The sequence below is a fragment of the Heterodontus francisci genome, chromosome 20 (genome assembly GCF_036365525.1).
Source record: "Heterodontus francisci isolate sHetFra1 chromosome 20, sHetFra1.hap1, whole genome shotgun sequence".
NCBI classification, from domain to species: domain Eukaryota; kingdom Metazoa; phylum Chordata; class Chondrichthyes; order Heterodontiformes; family Heterodontidae; genus Heterodontus; species Heterodontus francisci.
In genome coordinates this window covers 41,833,520-41,853,557 of record NC_090390.1, presented here as the reverse complement: position 1 = coordinate 41,853,557, position 20,038 = coordinate 41,833,520, and the positions used below count along the sequence as shown (strand labels likewise).

The 20,038-nt window shown below is 42.8% G+C and overlaps 1 protein-coding gene across 6 annotated transcripts in view; it reads left to right on the top strand.

Annotated features, from left to right (window-relative positions):
• LOC137380600 (adhesion G protein-coupled receptor A3) overlaps nucleotides 1-20,038 on the top strand; it is a 582,693-nt gene that overhangs the window by 513,721 nt on the left and 48,934 nt on the right. For all 6 annotated transcript variants that reach the window (XM_068052667.1, XM_068052666.1, XM_068052668.1 and 3 more), the window contains 2 exons: nucleotides 4,997-5,124; nucleotides 12,251-12,374. In XM_068052667.1, coding sequence (XP_067908768.1) covers nucleotides 4,997-5,124; nucleotides 12,251-12,374 — 252 coding nt within the window. The remainder of the gene's footprint in view (nucleotides 1-4,996; nucleotides 5,125-12,250; nucleotides 12,375-20,038) is intronic.

Below are 20,038 nucleotides of genomic sequence, written 5' to 3'. Positions count from 1 at the left end.
GCATTCCCTGCTCAACTGGAAGCCAAGCCTGAAATCAGGCTATTTTCCATGCAGGGAACCTGCCAGTGACGTCACACATACACGGTGGAGTTAAAACTCGACAGCATGCGAGGAAACCACGACTTCCAGGTTCCCTATGCATTACTATCCCTCCCATCCAGCTCCCGGTGGGCCAGAAAGTTAAAACTCCTTGTTGTTTCTATTTAAGTAGACTCTGCTAGGGAAATATGGTCACATCGTGCTGATCAAGATTAATGATGAAGCTGGTTACATGATTAAATATCTACCCCACAATGAATTCCCTCAAATTTCTAACAATGGTATTATAGCACTTGCACCTTATGTGTACAGTGCAATGATAGTGGTAGGTGACCCAAATTGTGCTCCCCATTTATTCAAAACACCCTGGACACATACTTCCTGAACAATGCAGTGACTTAGGCTCCACAGATACAAGATGCACCATCCATCAGACAGGAAAGAAATTCATCTTTTACTCCAATTGGATTACTTCTTACTGAAACTCCCACTGCTGGTGCTTGTTCAAAGAACCAACACTGGTATCATTGATACAAGAGAGAGTCTAACCACCAAACCTTGACATTGTCTTCATTGAATCTCCGTCATCAACATCCTGGGGGTCACCTTTGACTAGAAGTTTAACTGGACCAACCTGTAAATACTATGGTGACAGGGGCAGGGCAGAAGCTGGGAATTCTGCAGCAAATAACTTACCTCCTGATTCCCCAAAGCCTGTCCACCATTGACAAGGCATAAGTCAGCAGTGTAATGGAATACTGTCCACTTGCCTGGATGAGTGTAGCTCCAAAAACACTTAAGAAGCTCAACACCATCCAGGACAAAGCAGCCTGCTTGATTGGCACCCTATCCACCACCTTAAACATTCACTCCCTCCACCACTGGCGCACCATCTACAAGGTATGTTACAGCAATTCGCGAAGGATTCTTCGACAGTACCTTCCAAACCCACAACCTCTACCACCTGGGAGAACAAGGACAGCAGATGCATGAGAACACCACCACCTCCAGGTTCTCCTTCGAGTCACACACCATCCTGACTTGGAACTATATCACCATTTCTTCACTGTCACTGGATCAAAATCCTGGAACTCCCTACCTAGCAGCATTGTGGGTGTACCTACCCCACATGGACTGCAGTGGTTCAAGAAGGCAGCTCACTACCACCTTATGAGGGGCAATTAGGGATGGGAATACATGCTGGCCTGGCCAGCAATGCCCACATCCCATGAACGAATTTTTTAAAAAATCACCATTTCTGACCGTTAAACTTTCCATCTTCAGCTTCCCGCCCCGTAATGCTAGCATGTTAACGTGTCCCTCCACCACTCATTTAGTATCTGATGTTTCCCTCATACATTCTTGGATTTTTCCAAGTTGGAAGGTTGGAGAAAGATGATAGACAGTTCTTTCATATTAAGCCGGGTATTTAATGAATCTCTATGCTTCAACTAACCTTCATAAAACTAAATAAATGAATTATTTTATTCATAATAGAATTATCTACAGAATATGTAATGACGAGCTGGAGATTATCAGTAACTAGACTGTCATTGCGCAGTGTTTTATTGCTGCATCTTTGGATGCAGTTATTCTTAATGATCTGCAATTTATTTTGTATGGATGACAATAAACTATTATCAGCGGTCTGCAGAAAGGGCACACTTAAAGGGGACACTTGCACATTAGCCAAAAGCAACAGGTACAACAAACTAAATGAGACCTGGGGCTGTATTTTCAAAGGGCCGTGAGGTCAGAAGCCAGAGTGGATGCAATTTGAAGATCACAGTCCCAGAGGTTGTTTCAGGAACCCGATACCACCGGACAGTCCGCAATTTTGAATGTCATGGCGGGGTCCAAAGCAAATGGGGAAGCCTCTCACCTCCAATTAAGGGACCATTAGGTTGGGACCTGGAGATTATCTGGGCGTTGGCTTCTCAACCCTGGATTGAAAATCAAGCCCCTGGAATCAGAGATTTTGGTTTATGGCACTGTAGAATTGACTGCACCTCCCCTACCCACCACTCACCATCCATCACCATCTCTGGACCTAATTCCCTCTTCCCAATTGTTCCCTTTCCACACTTTGCTGAGGGCAGCTGTGATGGCTGCAGTGACCTTTGGCTTGATTTCCAATCTGGTGTTGGGAATCCAATTCCTGGATAATATCTAGGTCCTGACTGCACACCCCGACTGCGTTGTTCACGTGACGCTATTTTTAAATGCTGATGGTCTGATTGGGCAGGAGGCGAACTCGATGCCCAATTAGAAGCACCAAACGCCAGAGGCAAAGGCAAGGTGCAGCGATGGTGGGACCTGATGCTGCCTTGTCGAGGAGAGCAGGTAGCTCCTGAGAGGGACAGCACCAAATATTAAATGGTATGGAATCAAAATGGCCAAAATAAATATATTGTGCCTGCAGTATCCGTGCAGGATAACAGGGCTACTGAAACATTTTTTTAAAAATGCTTTCTCTTTGCCCTGAAGTGAACCTGACTGCTGAGCACTAACATGCACCAGACTGTTTGGGTTCGCCGAAATCCCCTTCCAAAATTACGGTGCTGATCTCCCTGATCCGTTAACAAGCATCTAAAGGAGCTTAATGGGCCCTTAATTGGAGGCAAGTGGCTTCTCTGTTCCCTCCCCACCGCCCTGACATTGAAAATTGTGGACGGTCCTGGAGGCCGGTTCCAGGGACAACATCTGGAAGCATAATGGGCGGCATAGTGGCGCAGTGGTTAGCACCGCAGCCTCACAGCTCCAGGGACCCGGGTTCGATTCTGGGTACTGCCTGTGCGGAGTTTGCAAGTTCTCCCAGTGTCTGCGTGCGTTTCCTCCCACATCCAAAGACTTGCGGGTTGATAGGTAAATTGGCTGTTGTAAATTGCCCCTAGTGTAGGGAGGTGATAGGGAATATGGGATTACTGTAGGGTTAGAGTAAATGGGTGGTTGTTGGTCGGCACAGACTCGGTGGGCCGAAGGGCCTGTTTCAGTGCTGTATCTCTAAATAAAAAAAATAAAATAAAAAATAATCTTCAAATTGTATCCGCTCCAGCTTCCAACCCCACGGCCCTTTGAAAATCCAGCCCCGATCTTCAATCACGTTCTGCTGGCTCAATGGAAATGAGGCACAGGCCCCAATATCATGGGTGCCCCGGGCCTCTGCAGGGATTTGTCACACCCCCAATCTTGGGCATGCCTGAATTTCTCAGGTTGTGGGTTGAGCCATAGAAATTGCTTCTAATATATTAGTCTCTTTCCCATCATAGTGTGTATTATGTAATTTGAGCAATTTACTATTTTCACTTCTAAAAATTTATTTGCCGCAATCATGTATTAGTACAGTTTATTTGCACATACCTTTAGATGATTGCTGCTTTTATGTCCATGGTGGCATGGAGTGGAGATAGTGCCGTAGCAGTAATGTCACTGAGCTAGTAATCCAGAGGTCCAGATTAATGCCTTGGGGACATGGGATCAATTCCACTACAGCAGCTGGTGGAATTTAAATTCAACAAATTGATAAAAATCTGGAATTGAAAGCTAGTCTCACTAATGGTGCCATGAAACTATCATCCATTGTTGTAAAAATCCATCTGGTTCACTAACATCCTTTGGGGAAGGAAATCTGCCATCCTTACCTGCTCTGGCCTACATGTGACTTCAGACCCAAAGCAATGTGGTTCACTCTTAACTGCCCTCTGAAATGACCTAGCAAGTCACTCTGTTGTCAAGGGCAATTAGGGATAGGCAACAAATGCTGGCCTTGACAACATCCCATGAAAGAATTAAAAAAATGTGTGGCTACTTACCAATAAAACTCATACAATATCTTTGCGTTCTTCTTTAAGTCACACAACCTTTTTTAGACTTCCAGCTAGATCTTCCAAGCAGCTCTGATAGAATTTGCTCTGTCAGAGACATACTGCCATTTTGACACTTCCTTTTCATATTCAGGGTCTTTTTTTTCCTAACAAAAGAAATGCTTGAAATACTCAGTCACAGAGGCTATCAGCATTTGCAATTGTCATTGCAATAGGATTTTCTCACTTAACATTCAGCCATTTTCAACAAAAAATGCCCTTTTCACAGCTGGATTCATGAGTTTTTCAATATTTATGTTGGTTATGTGACTCATTAGATGCTTGAGAAGCATTAAAGGATCATTATTGCAACTGCGTCATGATCGGGCAATGTTTAATTGGTGCTAATGAAGCTGAATTCTCAGAAATCATGCTTTTCAGAGCTGAGATTTCATTAGCAATTTAATAATTACAAATATAGAAAATTTGTGGCAAAGAAGGACACCATTCTGCCCATTGTGCCTGTGCTGGCCAACAAGGAGCTATACTGCCAAATCCCACTTTCCAGCTCTTGGTCCATAGCTCTGTAGCTTATAGCACTGTCCAAGTATTTCTTTAATGCGATGAGATGCTGAATCAAGGCATTTCTCCCAGTTCTTGTTAGATGAAGACTATTGAGCTCCAGATTCCATAAAGGTAAGGAATCAAAATAACCCAAAGCCACTTGTCTGTGCTATGCAAACATATTCCTGTCCAAACCATTGATCTCTGTATAAATGCAAGTTCTTCCTGTCTTTCTTTCTCTCTCTTTCTTTCTCAAAATGGCTGCAGAAGTTACAAAGACTATTGCAGAGATCATCATAATCTCTTAAGAATGATTTAGCTGGAAATAAATCTGTTGTGAAATAGTTATAGCTTGTATCATGTCAGCTGTATCTAGGTGAAATAAACAAAATAGCTGATGACTTGTCATAAGATTACATTAATGCTTTCTGAGCGACAAATGTGCTTTTCGAATTAGTTTTTCCCCATCGTGATTTTCTAATCCTTGCTAGTTGTAAGATATATGTAAAGCTTAATGAAATAAATTCACTTTTCTACTGTGTGGGAAAGAAGCAGTAAATGTTAATGATTATTTTTGGATTGCTTTCCAGGATTTGAAGACAGTGCTTTCCTTCAATCAGTATCCAGGGGAGTTCCTGCACCCTGTGGTATATGCATGCACTGCAGTCCTTTTGCTGTGCCTCTTTGCATCCATTATCACCTACATTGTGCATCACAGGTATGAACTGCAAAAACACTTAATTATTGATTTGTTCCTCTATGAGCCATATTAGAAGTATACAATGGTTTTTCAAAAAGATTGGATTTTCTAAAAATTTCATGCCTTTTCAAGACGAAAGAAAAATGAACTATACAAATTCTTTACTGAAGAAAATGAGGCAAACATTGGGAAGAATATAAGGATAAAGCAGGATTCAGAAACACATTAATAGGATGGCCTGAGGGGCAAAGCGAAAGCCGGAAATCAGCATAGATGCAGATATAAAACAGAACAGTAAGAAATTCTTTCAGTATGAAGAGGGCAGTCGGAAAAGAAATAAGAATCCTAAAATATGCTAATGGAGCCAAACCTGAAGATGACCATAAATTTATTAATACTGTAAATGATTACTATTTCCAAGTATGGAAGATACAAATAACGTGCCTTTCATTATCAATGAAATTAAAAGAAATCTTAAAGATATGAATGGAGTTGACATTTAAGATATTCAGTCACTGTGGATCAACAATCAAAACTAGAATGCTTAAATATTTAGCCAAGTGGTAGAATATGAATCAACTGAACAATCATCTTGTCAAACCGTACCTTGGGTATCACTGTGTCCAGTGCTGTTCACTAAGATGCAGTGGGGCAATTTTCCCTGGATACCTTGGGTGTTAAAACGCTTCTGGGGTGACCAGGATGGGATCTTGAACTGCAATGCCAGTTTAGCCCAAGTTTAGCTCAAGCCACCATCTTTACAGATGAGTTGAAGTCCATGCTAGTAAAGGCCACCCGGAGGATTGTTAGGGCTCTGAGTGACAATAATTTCCTCCTCGTGTCAGAAAAAAGTCTACACAACATTTTGGTGGCTAGTGCTCCTCTCCTAACAGTGACCATAAATGGGAGCAAACAAGTCATTGCTGAGGATTTTTTGTGCTACTTAAAGCCATGCTCAGATTTCACTGTTCACTTACTGCTGGAGATTGACTGACCAGACTGCGCTTGAAGAGGATTTGCGAAACACATGAGGAGACTTTCTGGGACACTTTGTCCAAACTTCATCAACATTTATTCTGGAATTCTTTGAGGACTTCACCTAAAAAGAGTGAGTGCCATGCTACTCTATCTTACTGGGTGCCTTATAGGAGTCACCAGGCGAAAGTCTAGGGGTCTTGCTAAGGGTTCCCCTTACTCTGGAGGAGGAAATGAGACCAGGCAGAGCAGCATCAGCTGCTGGAAGAGACAGCGAGAGAGAGAGAACGAGAGAGAGAGAGAAGGGACAGGATGTCAAGGTGGGCTGCAGTCTCATTCTAACTTGCTACATGCTCCACAATCTGTCGATCAAGAGACACTAGCCATTGCCATCAGCAATCGTGCCGAGGGCCATGTTTGGCAACCATGAGAGGAGGAAGAGTAGAAAGACGAGGAGATTGAGGAGGAATTGGAAGAGGAGGAGGACCAGAGGGAGCACCAGAGGGTTCGAGGTAGATGACCCATACCTAGGAGGAACGATCACCACCATCTCATTGAATACCGCTTTTCAGATACCTGCTCTACCATCTGACTTAGGGGAACTGGTGCCAAATGCCTCACTTTCCATGACAGAGGATCCATCAAGAAGTCCACCATCTGCATTCAATCCTTTCAACCCCTTCCCCATGAAGATCACATTGAAAAAGACCACCAATTCCTCACTACCCAATTACCATCATCACTCTTTATGTACAGCAAAAACAAACAATGAAAACATGGCATAACCAACAGCACTTACAAGTCTTAAGCTATTCACCCTGGTGTTAAGCCTTATTGGCTATCCTACAAGTGTTCTTGCCAACTCTGGTTCTTCTACAAAATTCAACCCCAGTAGCAGCAGCATGTGAGGTGGATGGCTGCTGAGAATCTGAAGAGAGTAGTTCAGGTGTCCTCGTGGGGCACCCTTGAGAGGCTGTGGGCCGTAGTGGCCCTGCTCACACTGCAACATCTCAGCATGGGCTAGAGAGTCTGGGCCACCTGGCTTGACAGGCAATACAAGGCAATGGTGGAGTGGTGGGGGAGGCAGCAGAAATGCTGGCATCCAAAGAGAGGCCAGTAGATTCCTGCTCCATAATTTCCACGCCACTGCTTCAGGGCCTCTGTTCAGCCAGTGCAATGACCTGCTGGAGGACAGATCTCTGGCCATCAGAGACACCCTGCCCGCCCCTTTCAACCGAATGCCCAGAGCCGCCATGTCAGCTGCCTGAGTTTCCATTGCAGCACCCTGTCATTTCATGCAAGATGTAAGCAATGTAGTGGATGCTCTTTAGGGCTTCCATTGCAGCACTTTGGTGTTCCATGCTAGCTGTTTTGCATTGCTTGAAAGCTGCAAAGACTACAGTGGAAGTAACGATCTCGGGTGCTGTGTGATGCCAGGCTCTGCAGATCTCTGGATGGAATTGGCCATCCTCTCCATGCTGGAGAGAATGAGTTCCAGGCTCTGCTTCAAGCCATAGGCCAAGCTGGAGGTGGACTCTTCCTTCACCCCAGCCATGATCCGTAAACATTCAGGCTGTCCAATGCACCAAACGTTTGGTTTGTCAGACCCATTAGCCTTCATCTGAAGCTTGGCCCTGTGAGGTCCTCATCTGATTCCTTGACAGCAGAACTAGTATGCAACCCTTCCCCTGTATGACTACTTCCCACTACTGCCCAGTCCATCCTAATGTAAGGATTGATATTCCACACTAGTCTCTAAGGTAAGTGTGGTGCCAGTCTCTGAGCTGGTGCCTGCAAAAGTGGCAGCGATTGATGCAGTCCAATCCTGCTCGCTCTGCTCCTCCTCCTCCTCCTCCTCCTCCTCCCTCATCTTGGGAGTGGTGACTCTTCCTCCTCTTCCATTTCCTCCGCAATGGGTAGGTGGATCTAGCTGCTGGGAGCCTGCAATGATAAAGTTACAAGGGTTAGGGTGCAGTGTGTGTGGCCACTATAGGAGTATGTGTGTGATGAGATGATATGGAGATTATCAGTAAGGATAGTTTTAGAGGATTAAGGATCAGTAATAGCTGTGGTTATGCAAGGAAGCTGGAGTGGCCACGTACCTCTAGGCGATCTACCCCTGCTCTGCCTGTAGTCACAGCATCTGCAATTACGTCCTGATCACTGTCAGCACTGTCTTTTCAAGAGAATTAGTAGCAAACAGTCTTGCTCCCCCTCCCCCAGTCAATTTCTGTTGGCACCTGTTATGTGCTATCTTGTCCTGGAAGAGAAAAACTGGTGATTGTGAATGAGTGTATTGGTAGATGTGTTTGTGTTTATGATACCTCATATGGTTGAAGAGCTGTCAGATGTGATTCAGTTATGAATACACCTGTGAAGGATGCAATATTTTGAGCTGTTTGAATGTCAGAGTATAGTTACATTGTGGGCGGAGTGTGTCGAGGTTGTGATGCTGGTGGTGCAGCTATTGAGCAGTGTATTTGTGAGTTGGGATCTTACTTTGACCACTTGTGTCAAGTCACTAAATTTCTTGCAGCATGGAAACCATGTCCTGGGGTAAGGCTCCTGGCTGTCACCTCTTCAGTGGCCTCCTCCCATATCCATTGCATAATCTGCCTCGTCGGGTATAGGACATCCCTCCTCCACCAGGACCTCCAGTATTGCGTTTGTAAACTTGTGAGCCCTCTCCTTCACTTCCTGAGCCATCCTCAAATGTTCCATTACATAAAGCCAGCACACTCCCCACCTTCAGTGGGACTGTGTGCATGGAGGCTACAGCTACCACTCCAGGAAAATTGCTCCTAATCTGTGCTTGAGTGCTCAATGTGTAGGTGTCTGTCTTAGTGCCTTCAGGCATGTTTAAATCATCAAATAGCCCCACAATTGTGGGCTAAAACCAAACTTTTAAACAGGCATGTCTCATTAGCACAGCACCCATTTAGCGCCTGTTTTCATCCTTTCACCTAAATAACGCCCAGTGGATACGTTCAAGTCCTTCAAATGCAAAGCAGAGTCAGAGAACTGAATTGAATAAAAGTGGGTAAACCTGACCTTGAAAACAGGTGAATAAGAGGGTCATCATAAAGGTATATTACAGTGTATCACAGCAAATTGAGGGTGAATTATTCCTGAGTATACTTCTTCAGGTTTGAAGAGCTAAATTATATTGTCTTTCCCAAAACCAGATTTTACTTCTTGAGTTCTGTGCATGTTCGCATTATTGCATCATAATGTCACGTTGCATGTTCACAGTTAGTTTAATTTACGAGCAATTAAAAAGATTTTCTTCCATAATCCCTAGGATGAGATATCCAATTCTTCAAAGACTTTTTTTAATTCAACTTCTTTTTCTTCTATCTTGCTAGCAAAATCCTAGCCCTCACTCGACTCTACCCTTTGTAAACACCATTATTCTGCAGTTGAGATTACAGTATGGTCTGAGGTCTGTAGGTCAGTCGTGGAACCCCTAGCTCCGGGGATTTCATTTGAACATCTCCAAAGATTCTGTTTACACACCAGCCTTACCATCACAGCACAACAGAAACTACTACAATGCTGGAGCTGGTGTGTGAATGTTGTGACGGAAACCACACTGGCCGAATGGAAACACATTACTTTTGTCATATGGAACACAACTTGGACTTTTTACTGGACATTGAACATAACTTTTTTGAAAGGACCACAGAGCTGAACAGCTAAAACATGGTTGCACATTTGCATTCCAAGAGACAGTTGCATAGCGAGACAATGGGAGTGCTCACTGATTCAATTAGCGAGATGGGATTTGTCAAAAGTGGCGATCAAAAGACATTGAGAGCCGAGCCACTGACTTGGTCACATGACTTTCCTGCTGGCCAGACTGGGAATTGATTGAATTGTGTCTCACAGAAAGGTTTGGGGTAGACTGCAATTTGAAGACAACAGAGAAGGAAGCTATCTCCCGGTCTCTCTCTCTCAAGCAAAGTCCCAGGGACCCACGGAGCAACTTAAGCCTCAAGACAGAGGACCTCTTCAGCATTTAGGTACCAGAGAAACAATTTTGAAAGTGTGCACTGGGCACCAGCGAGAACTGCAAGACTTCAACTCCAATCAAGGACTTTACAGCAAAACTAAAGACAGTAACTGAATTCCATTTACTACTCCAAGCCCTCCCCCCTTTAATTCTTTCTCCTCCTCTGTATCTATTTGTGTGTGTGTTTATCTCATATGCATGCTAGCGTGGTTGTGTCACATATTTTAGTAATTTTAACTGAGTTAGAGTGTTAACGCTAATAGACTTACAACTTTCTTGTTTAAACCTAAGGAAACCTGTCTGGTTGGTTCATTTACAATTACAGTTAGAGAGCAGTCAGCAAGGACTCACTGAGGTGAAGCTAAAAACACTGTGTTTTAAAAGTTAAACCCTGTTACGGCCAAATCAGGAAAGGGGTGAGACGGGGGAGCCTGAGACCCCCCTTCCTCACCCAGTCGTAACAATGTAGACTCAGTCAGATAGTGCATGGTATAGAAATGTTCAATGGAAGAAAGGAAGCATTTATATAATGCCTTTCATGACCTCAGGACATCCCGATGTGCTTTATAGCCAATGAAATACTTTTGTAGTGTCGTCAATGTTGTAATGTAGGAAACGTGGCAGCCAACTTGCGCACAGCAGGATCCCAAATCTAGAAGTTTTCTTAATTTGTGACAAAACAAGTGGCACAATTTCAAACTTGTGAAAGGCAGATTTAGGAATCATTAAAGAATCATAGGGCCTGATTTTAACTCACTGAAAATCCATTCACTTACACCGAGTTAAAGTCGGGCCTATAGTCCTAATGCAGAAGGATAGTGCCGACTGCACCTATTTCCTCTTCCATGTCAGCCTCCTTACGGTTGTTTAAAGGAGCAACAGTGCTGTGACTCTCCACCATGTCTGCATTATGGGTTCATATTAATTTTGTGATGTTGACCCGGGTTGAAGCTTCATAAAATATGTTCACTGAAACCCTTTGAGCAGGTAGGGAGAGGAATTTTCCATTCCTTCATTCTGAGCTGTTTCATACTTGTGGTTCCAAAGACATAAGGATAGATAATCCACTCTACCACTTAGTTCCTACAGTATACTGATATTTTGGTCATAATAATATGTGTATGATATATGTAACAATACTTCGACTGGAATTCTTCCAAATTCAAATTCATCTTCCAATCCTTAGATACAGACAGAGGAGTGGAAAATTGTAAATAATACACCCCTATTCAAAAAAAAGGGAAAAGGATAGGCCTCGCAACTGCAAGTCAATCAGTTTTGGGGAAGCTTTTTGAAACAACAATCCAGGAGAAGATTCTTTATAGTAGCCTTCAAAAGGGAATTGGATAAATACTTAAAGGAGAAAAAATTGCAGGGATGTGGGGAAGTACCAGGATGTGGGACTAACTGGATTACTTTTCAAAAGAACCAGCGTGGAATCGATGGATCGAATGGCCTCCTTCTGTGCTGTACTATTCTATGATTCTACAAACACACACTGATTTCAATCTGTCACATTCATCCATTTCATTTTCATTCTGAGTTGCTGCATGGAATGGAAGTCCTAAAAAGATATTTTCGTTCACACAACAATCAGCGGTAAATGAAAAACTTTTTTAACATAATCATCGATGACATAATTAAATAATCATACTAGTTCACCAAGTAATTGGTGAAATAAGTAGTATTCCAAGCTCAGCTGATGTGTACTGAATATAAAATTCAATGATTAGTTATAGCTTTTTCAAGTTGGAAGCCTTTGGAGAAATGTGATAGACCGCTCTTTCATATTAAGCAGTGTATTTAACGATTTTCCATGCTTCGAATAACCCTCATAAAACTAAACAAATTAGTTTATTCATAATAGAATTATCCACAGAATATGTAACGACAAGTTGGAGATTATCAGTAACTAGACTGTTTCTCATTGTGCAGTATTATATTGCAGCATCTTTGGAACAATAGTTATTCTTAATGATCTGCAGTCTTTTTTGTTTGGATGATAATGAACCAGATCATTTGTTTCTGATTAAAGATAGTAATATTATCAGCAGTCTGGGAATCTAGCTGTAAAACACCTATCATATTTCTCTCTTATTTATGAACAGACATGAAAAGGTATAGATAAAATTTCGCCACAAATGTTTTTTTTTACAGTACCATCCGCATTAGCAGGAAAGGCTGGCACATGCTGCTGAATTTCTGTTTCCATACTGCCCTCACATGCGCTGTATTTGCTGGAGGCATCAATCGCACAAAATACCCAATCATCTGTCAAGCTGTGAGTATTGTACTTTACCTAGTAGTTTGGTGAGTCACTAAATTGGAAAATGTATGGTAGAACCGACAGAAATAACTGACTATTGTACATTCAAAACTTAATTTGAAAAATAAGATTGCGATTGGAGGCAAGCCAGGCTCTATTTTACTGTTCCACATTTCCTGCTTTTAATAAATTGTTTCATCATATATTGTGCACAAAATAGCATTAAGGGGACATTAAGCTTGTTTGTCTGCCTAATGGCATTTTATTGTTTTTTGCTTGAGGTTACAAGATGGTCTTTCAGAATCTGCTCACTGATTTCTGTCATATAACCGCAGTTTGTGCAAGATTGTGTGGTAATGTTACAATGAATAATTAATGAATTTGAAAGGACAAAGATAAAATAGGAGTAAAGGTTTTAGATTAGGGGAAGGCCAATTTTACCTGGCTGAGAAGTGATTTAGAAAAGGAGACTGGAAACAGCTACTTGAAGGTAAATCAGTGTCAGAGCCAAGGGAGGCATTCATGAAGGAGATTTAAGGTGTTCAGGGCAAACATGTTTTCACAAAAAAAGGGTGAGGCAAACAAATCTAGAGCCCCCTGGATGACAAGGTACATGGAGATAAGATGAGGCAAAAAAAGGAAGCTTATGTCAGCCATCGAGAACTTAATACTGCAGAAAGTCTATAAGAGTACAGAAAGTGTAGGGGTGAAACTAAAGGGAAAATTAGGAAAGCAAAGAGAGGGCATGAAAAAATATAGCAAATAACATCAAGGAAAATCCAAAGCTGTTTTGTAAGTACATAAAAAGCAGGATAATTAAGAAAAGAGTAGGACCTACGATGGACAAAAGAGTAACCTATGCATGCAGGCAGACGATGTGGGAAAGGTTCTTAATGGATGCTTTGCAGCTATGTTCACAAATGAGGGGACCAATGATGATGTCGTAGTTAAGGAGGAAGTGTGTGAAATATTGTATGGGATAAACATTGTAAGAGGGCGGCACAGTGGCGCAGTGGTTAGCACTGCAGCCTCACGGCTCCAGGGACCCGGGTTCAATTCTGGGTACTGCCTGTGCGGAGTTTGCAAGTTCTCCCTGTGACCGTGTGGGTTTTCGCCGGGTGCTCTGGTTTCCTCCCACCGCCAAAGACTTGCAGGTTGATAGGTAAATTGGCCGTTGTAAATTGCCCCTAGTGTAGGTAGGTGGTAGGGAATATGGGATTACTGTAGGGTTAGTATAAATGGGTGGTTGTTGGTCGGCACAGACTCGGTGGGCTGAAGGGCCTGTTTCAGTGCTGTATCACTTTAAAAAAAGAGGCAGTATCAAAGGGTTTGATGTCTTTGAAAGTAGATAAATCACCAGGCCTAGATGAAATATATCCCAGGTTCTTAAAAGAGACAAGGAAGGAAATTGCAGAGGCTCTGACTGTTATATTTCAATCCTCCCTGGCTACAGAAGTGGTGGACTGCCAACATTGAACCATTGTTTAAAAAGGGACAAAGGAATAATCCAAGTAATTATTGTTGTGGTACACATTTAAGAGGGTGTGGTTATGGTTTCATTGTACCATGTGACTTCTACTCAGGGGAAGAGTCTGCAGAGAGTAGGCGTCCAGACCAGACCTGTGTAAGATTGTTCCCAGTTACACACCTACAGTACAGGTATAAATAAAGAATCTCGTTACCTGTTAACCGATCCCTTATGTTTGGTTGGTTTTGTGTATAGTTAATACTAACACAAAGAGAAGCAAACACATCAATTATAGACCAATAAGCTTAACTTCAGTTGAGTACAAATTATTGGAATCAATTCTGAGAGACAGTATCAACCTTCATTTAGAAAAGGCCTAGATTAATCAAGGAAAGTCAACATGGATTCGTTAAGGGAAGGTCATGTCTGACTACAAAAGCAAAATATTGTGGATGCTGGAAATCTGAAACACAAACAGAAGATGCTGGAAATATTCAACAGATCAGGTAGCATCTGTGGAGAGAAAAGCAGAGTTAACATTTCAGGTCGATGACCTTTCATCAGAACTGCAAGGGCTGGATTTTATGGTGGGTGGGGGAGACCCGTCCACCGGCCAAAAAGTCAGTGGCAATCTCACTTCCACTGGGCCTGGGGATCCAGATCGGATTTTACCGTCCCCAGGCCCTTAATTGGTCTTGGGCGGGACTTCCATCTCATTGAGGCAGGACGGAGGCAATCGGTCATGCCCCGGTGAGGCATGGGGGAGGTCAGTTGGGGGGGGTGGGGGGGGGGGGTTGGCAGTTGGGGCTTCGGGGGTGGCCCTCTGTGGGGCACAGGGTGCCCAATCAGGAGTGCCCCCCCACTAGCCCACCAGAGGGCCATCTAGTTTTATCAGGCAGCTTTTCGGAAACTCAGCCACCCACCTGCCAAACGTAAAACCCCATGGTGGCAGGCAGAGGCCCTTAAGTGGCCCTTAATTAGCCACTTAAGGGCCTTGATCGGCCTGGGGCAGGTGGGCTGTATCTCGACGCCACCACCCCATGTAAATTGGCAGCGGAGGCGGGAGCAGCTCAGTGGCAGGAATTCATCGATGGGTGTTTTTGTGGCTGGAAGGCATTCTGCAGGTCTCAGTACTCGGTTCCTTGCTTTTTGTAGCTTATATTAATGATTTAGACTCAAATGTAGGGGACATGATAAAGAAATTTGCAGATGAAACAAAAATTGGCCATGTGTTTGACAATGAAGAGGAAAGCTTTATGTAGATGGTCTGGTCAGTTGAGCAGAAAAGTGGAAAATGGAATTCAATCTGGAGAATTGTGAGGTTATGCATTTTGGGAGGTACAACAAGGCAAGGGAATACACAATAAATGAAAGGATACAGGGTAGTATAGAGGAACAGAGGAAACTTGGAGTGTATGTCCACAGTTCAAGGTAGCAGGACAGGTCAATAAAGTGGTTAAGCAGGCATATGGCATGCTTTCCCTTGTTAGTCAAGGCACAAAATATAAGAGCAGGGAGGTTATGCTAGAACTTTATACAACAGTGGTTAGTTGGAGTACTGCATGCAGTTCTGGTCACCACATTACACGAAAGATACAATTGCACTGGAGAGTGCAAAGGAAATTTACAAGGATGTAGCAGGACTGGAAAATTTTAGCTATGAGGAAAGATTGGACAGGCTGGGTTGCTTTCCTTGGAACAGAGGAGGCTGAGACTTAATTGAGGTGTATAAAATTATGAGGGGCCTAATAGGGATGACCTATTTACCTTAGCAAAGGAATTAAAAACCAGGTGGCATAGATTCAAAAGTAATTGGTAGAAGGATTAGAGGGGAGATGAGGAAATCTTTTTTCATCCAGAGGGTGGTAGGGTCCTGGAACTCACTGCCTGAGAGGGTGGTAGAGACAGAAACTCTCACACATTTAAAAAGTACTTGGATGGCTACATGAAGAGCCATGACCTGCAGGGCTACAGACCTGGTGCAGGAAGGTGGGGTAGCTCTTTGTCGACTGGCACGGACACGATGGGCCAAATAGCCTCCTTCTGAGTGGTAAATTTTCTAGGACTTCTGTGAATATGGACATTTCCTATTCAGAGTTTCCTACATAAAGCAACAGAAATGGTCATTTGTAAAACTTTTTATACAAAAATGTCACAATTCTTAAAAAGTTAAAATGAATTAGAATGAACCAAATCTTTTATGAATTACAGGTCGAACAATAGCGTAATTGTATCTCATTTTAGTTCCAATCTAAATTAACACAGTGCAATGATTCCATTTAATTAAAATTGGCATTTCCTTGTATTTTCCAAGGGCTTTATCGATAACTACAAGGAGTAAGTTGGCAGCAATTTGCATGTTTAATCATCAAATAGACGCACATCCTCACTACAGCCGAGTTGACCTGATAAGGACAGCAGAGCTGCATCTAAACAGATCTTCCAGGGAATGTGGTTTGGAATCTGAAGGATTCAAACCAGCAGTTTAATAAAGTCAAAAATGGGCCAGATAAATTTGGGATAAAATCAGTGCAGAGGTGTGTAGGCATATTTGTTCCAGTTTTAGGAATTATTGCGATCTGATTGAGACATACAAGATTTGGAAAGGGCTTTATAGGGTAGCAGCTGAGCGATTGTTCCCAGTGGTCAGGGAATCTAGAACACGGAGACACAGTCTCAGGATAAGGGGTCAATCATTCAGGACTGAGATGAGGAGAAATTACTACACTCAAAGGGTTGTGATTCTTTGGAATTCTCTACCTCAGAAGGTTGTGGATACTCCATCATTGAATACATTTAAGGCTGGGATAGATAGATTTTTGGTGTCGCAGGGAATCATGGGATAAGGGGAGCGGGCACGAAAGTGGAATTGAAGCCCAAGATCAGCTACGATCGTACTGAATGTCGGAGCAGCCTCAATGGGACACATGGTCTACTTCTGCTCCTATTTCTTGTGTTCTTATTCACAATTTATAAGTAAATTGACTCCAAGAGACCACTAAGGTGGCTCATGTGAGAAGTAAAAAAACAAACCGATGCAATAGTGGTACTGTGTTAAGGTTCAGTTAAAGCACCATTTTTCGTAAAATAATTATGGAAGAGGAAGAGCATTCAGTCTATCTTAGCTCCTCCATTCAGAGAGATAAAGATCTCTCCCAATTTCAGCATTCAGTTGTTTCTTAGAAGATTTCAGGGTTTGCGCTGCCACAACTTTCCCTGGTACTCTATTCTTTGTTTTGATCACTGTGTGAAGAAGAATTTTCTAATGTCCTTTTACTAACTTGAAATTATGTCCCTTGTCCTACACTAACAATTTATGTATTTCATTCCCATAACTATCTTTCATAAATCTATAATATCACCCCTCAGAAAATCTTGGATGAGTAGTCCAGGTCCCTCCAGTCTTTAGTAATAACTCAGCTCTTTAATGTTAGTAATTAAATTTGTAGCTCTTCTCTGCACTATCTCTAGAACTTAAATGTCACCCATGTGTCTGTACAACCGCAGCTGAACACAGTACTCAAGATACAGTAAGACTAAAGCCGTTTGATCACAATTTCCTCTAATATATACTCTACTGTTTTAGTCATACATTTAGCCATTGGCTTTGTTGATTGCTGCAATGGTTCGACATGTTGAACTACTCAGGCTCATAGGGTCATAGAATTATACAGCAAAGAAACAGGCCCTTCAGCCCATCGTGTCCGTGCCAGCCATCAAGCACCTATCTATTCTAATCTCATTTTCCAGCACTTGGCCAGTAGCCTTGTATGCTATGGCGTTTCAAGTGCTCATCTAAATACTTCTTAAATGCTGTGAGGGTTCCTGCCTCTACCACCCCTTCAGGCAGTGTATTCCAGATTCTAACCAGATTTCACCCTATGGGTGAAAAAATCTTTCCTCAAATCCCCTCTAAACCTCCTGCCCCTTACCTTAAATCTATGCCCCTGGTTATTGACCTCTGCTAAGGGAAACAGTTTCTTCCTATCTGCCCTATTTATGCCCCTCATAATTTTGTATACCTCAGTCAGGTCCTCCTTCAGCCTTCTGTGCTCTAAGGAAAACAACCCTAGCCTATCCAGTCTCTCTTCATAGCTGAAATGCTCCAGCCCAGGCAACATCCTGGTGAATCTCCTCTGCACCCTCTTTAGTGCAATCATATCCTTCCGATAGTGTGGTGATCATAACTGGACACAGTACTCCAGCAGTGGCCTGACTAGCATTTTATACAACTCCATTATAACCTCCCTGCTCTTATATTCTATGCCTTGGCTAATAAAGGCAAGTATCTCATATGCCTTCCTAACCACCTTATCTACCCATTCTGCTGCCTTCAGTGATCTATGGACAAGTACACCAAGGTCCCTCTGATCCTCTGTATTTCCTAGGGTCCTACCATCCATTGTATATTCCCTTGCCTTGTTAGTCCTCCCAAAATGCATCACCTCACACTTCTCAGGATTAAATTCCATTTGCCACTGCTCTGCCCATTTTACCATCCCATCTACATCATCCTGTAATCTAAGGCTTTCCTCATTATTTACAACACCACCAATTTTCGTGTTACCTGTGATTTTACTGATTATACCTCCTATATTCACATCTAAATCATTATTGTACACTGCAAACAGCAAGGGTCCCAGCACTGATCCCTACGGTACACCACTGGTCACAGGCTTCCAATCACAAAAACAACCCTTGACCATCACCCTCTGCCTCCTGCCACTAAGCCAATTTTGGATCCACTTTGCCAAATTGCCCTGGATCCCATGGGCTCTTACCTTCTTGACCAATCTCCCATGCGAGACCTTATCAAATGCCTTACTGAAGTCCATGTAGACTACATGAACTGCTTTACCCTCATCTACACACCTAGTCACCTCCTCGAAAAATTCAATCAAATTAGTTTGACATGATCTCCCCCTGGCAAAGCCATGCTGACTATCCTTGATTAATCCCTGCTTCTCAAGTGGAGATTAATCCTGTCCCTCAGAATTGTTTCCAATACTTTCCCTACCACTGATGTTAGACTCACTGGCCTGTAATTACCTGGTTTATCCCTACTACTTTTCTTTAATAATGGTACCACATTTGCTGTCCTCCAGTCCTCTGGCACATCTTCCGTGGCCAGAGAGGATTTGAGAATTTGTGTCAGAGCCCCTGCTATTTCCTCCCCTGCCTCACATAACAGTCTGGGATACATCTCATCTGGGCCAGGGGATTTATCCACTTTTAAGCCCGCTAAAACATCTAATACTTCCTCCCTAATTTGTTCAAGTATATCACAATCCCCCTCCCTGATCTCTACATCTACATTGTCCTTCTCCATAGTGAACACAGATGAAAAGTAATCATTTAAAACTTCACCTATTTCCTCCCTCCACACACACATTGCCACTTTGGTCCCTAATGGGCCCTACTCTTTCCCTGGTTATCCTCTTGCCCTTAATATACATATAAAACACCTTAGGATTTTCCTTTATCTTGCCCGTCAGTGTTTTTTCATGTTCCCTGTTCGCTCTCCTAATTACTTTTTTACACTTTCTATACTCCTCTAGGGCCTCCGTTGTTTTCAGCCCTCTGAATCTGCCATACGCCTCCATTTTTTCTTTATCCAATCCTCTATATCCCTTGACATCCAGGGTTCCCTGGACTTGTTGGTCCTACCCTTCACCTTTACAGGAACATGTTGGCCCTGAACTCTTACTATTTCCTTTTTGAATGACTCCCATTGGTCTGATGTAGTCTTTCCTACAAGTAGCTGCTCCCAGTCCACTTTGGCCAGATCCTGTTTTATCATATTGAAATTGGCCTTCCCCCAATTCAGTTCCTTTATATCTGGTCCACCTTTGTCCTTTTCCATAACTACCTTAAATCTTAGAGTTATGGTCACTATCCCCGAAATGCTTCCCCACTGACACTTCTACCACTTGTCTGGTTTCATTCACTAAGATTAGGTCCAGTACTGCCCCTTCTCTTGTAGGACCTTCTACGTGCTGGCTCAAAAAGCTCTCCTGGATTCACTTTAAGAATTCTGCCCCCTTTAAGCCTTTTGCACTAAGACTATCCCAGTTAATATTGGGGAAGTTGAAATCCCCTATTATTATTACCCTATTATTTTTACACCTCTATGAAATTTGCCTACATATCTGCTCCTCTATCTCTCCCTGACTGTTTGGAAGCCTGTAGTACACTCCCAGCAAAGTGATTG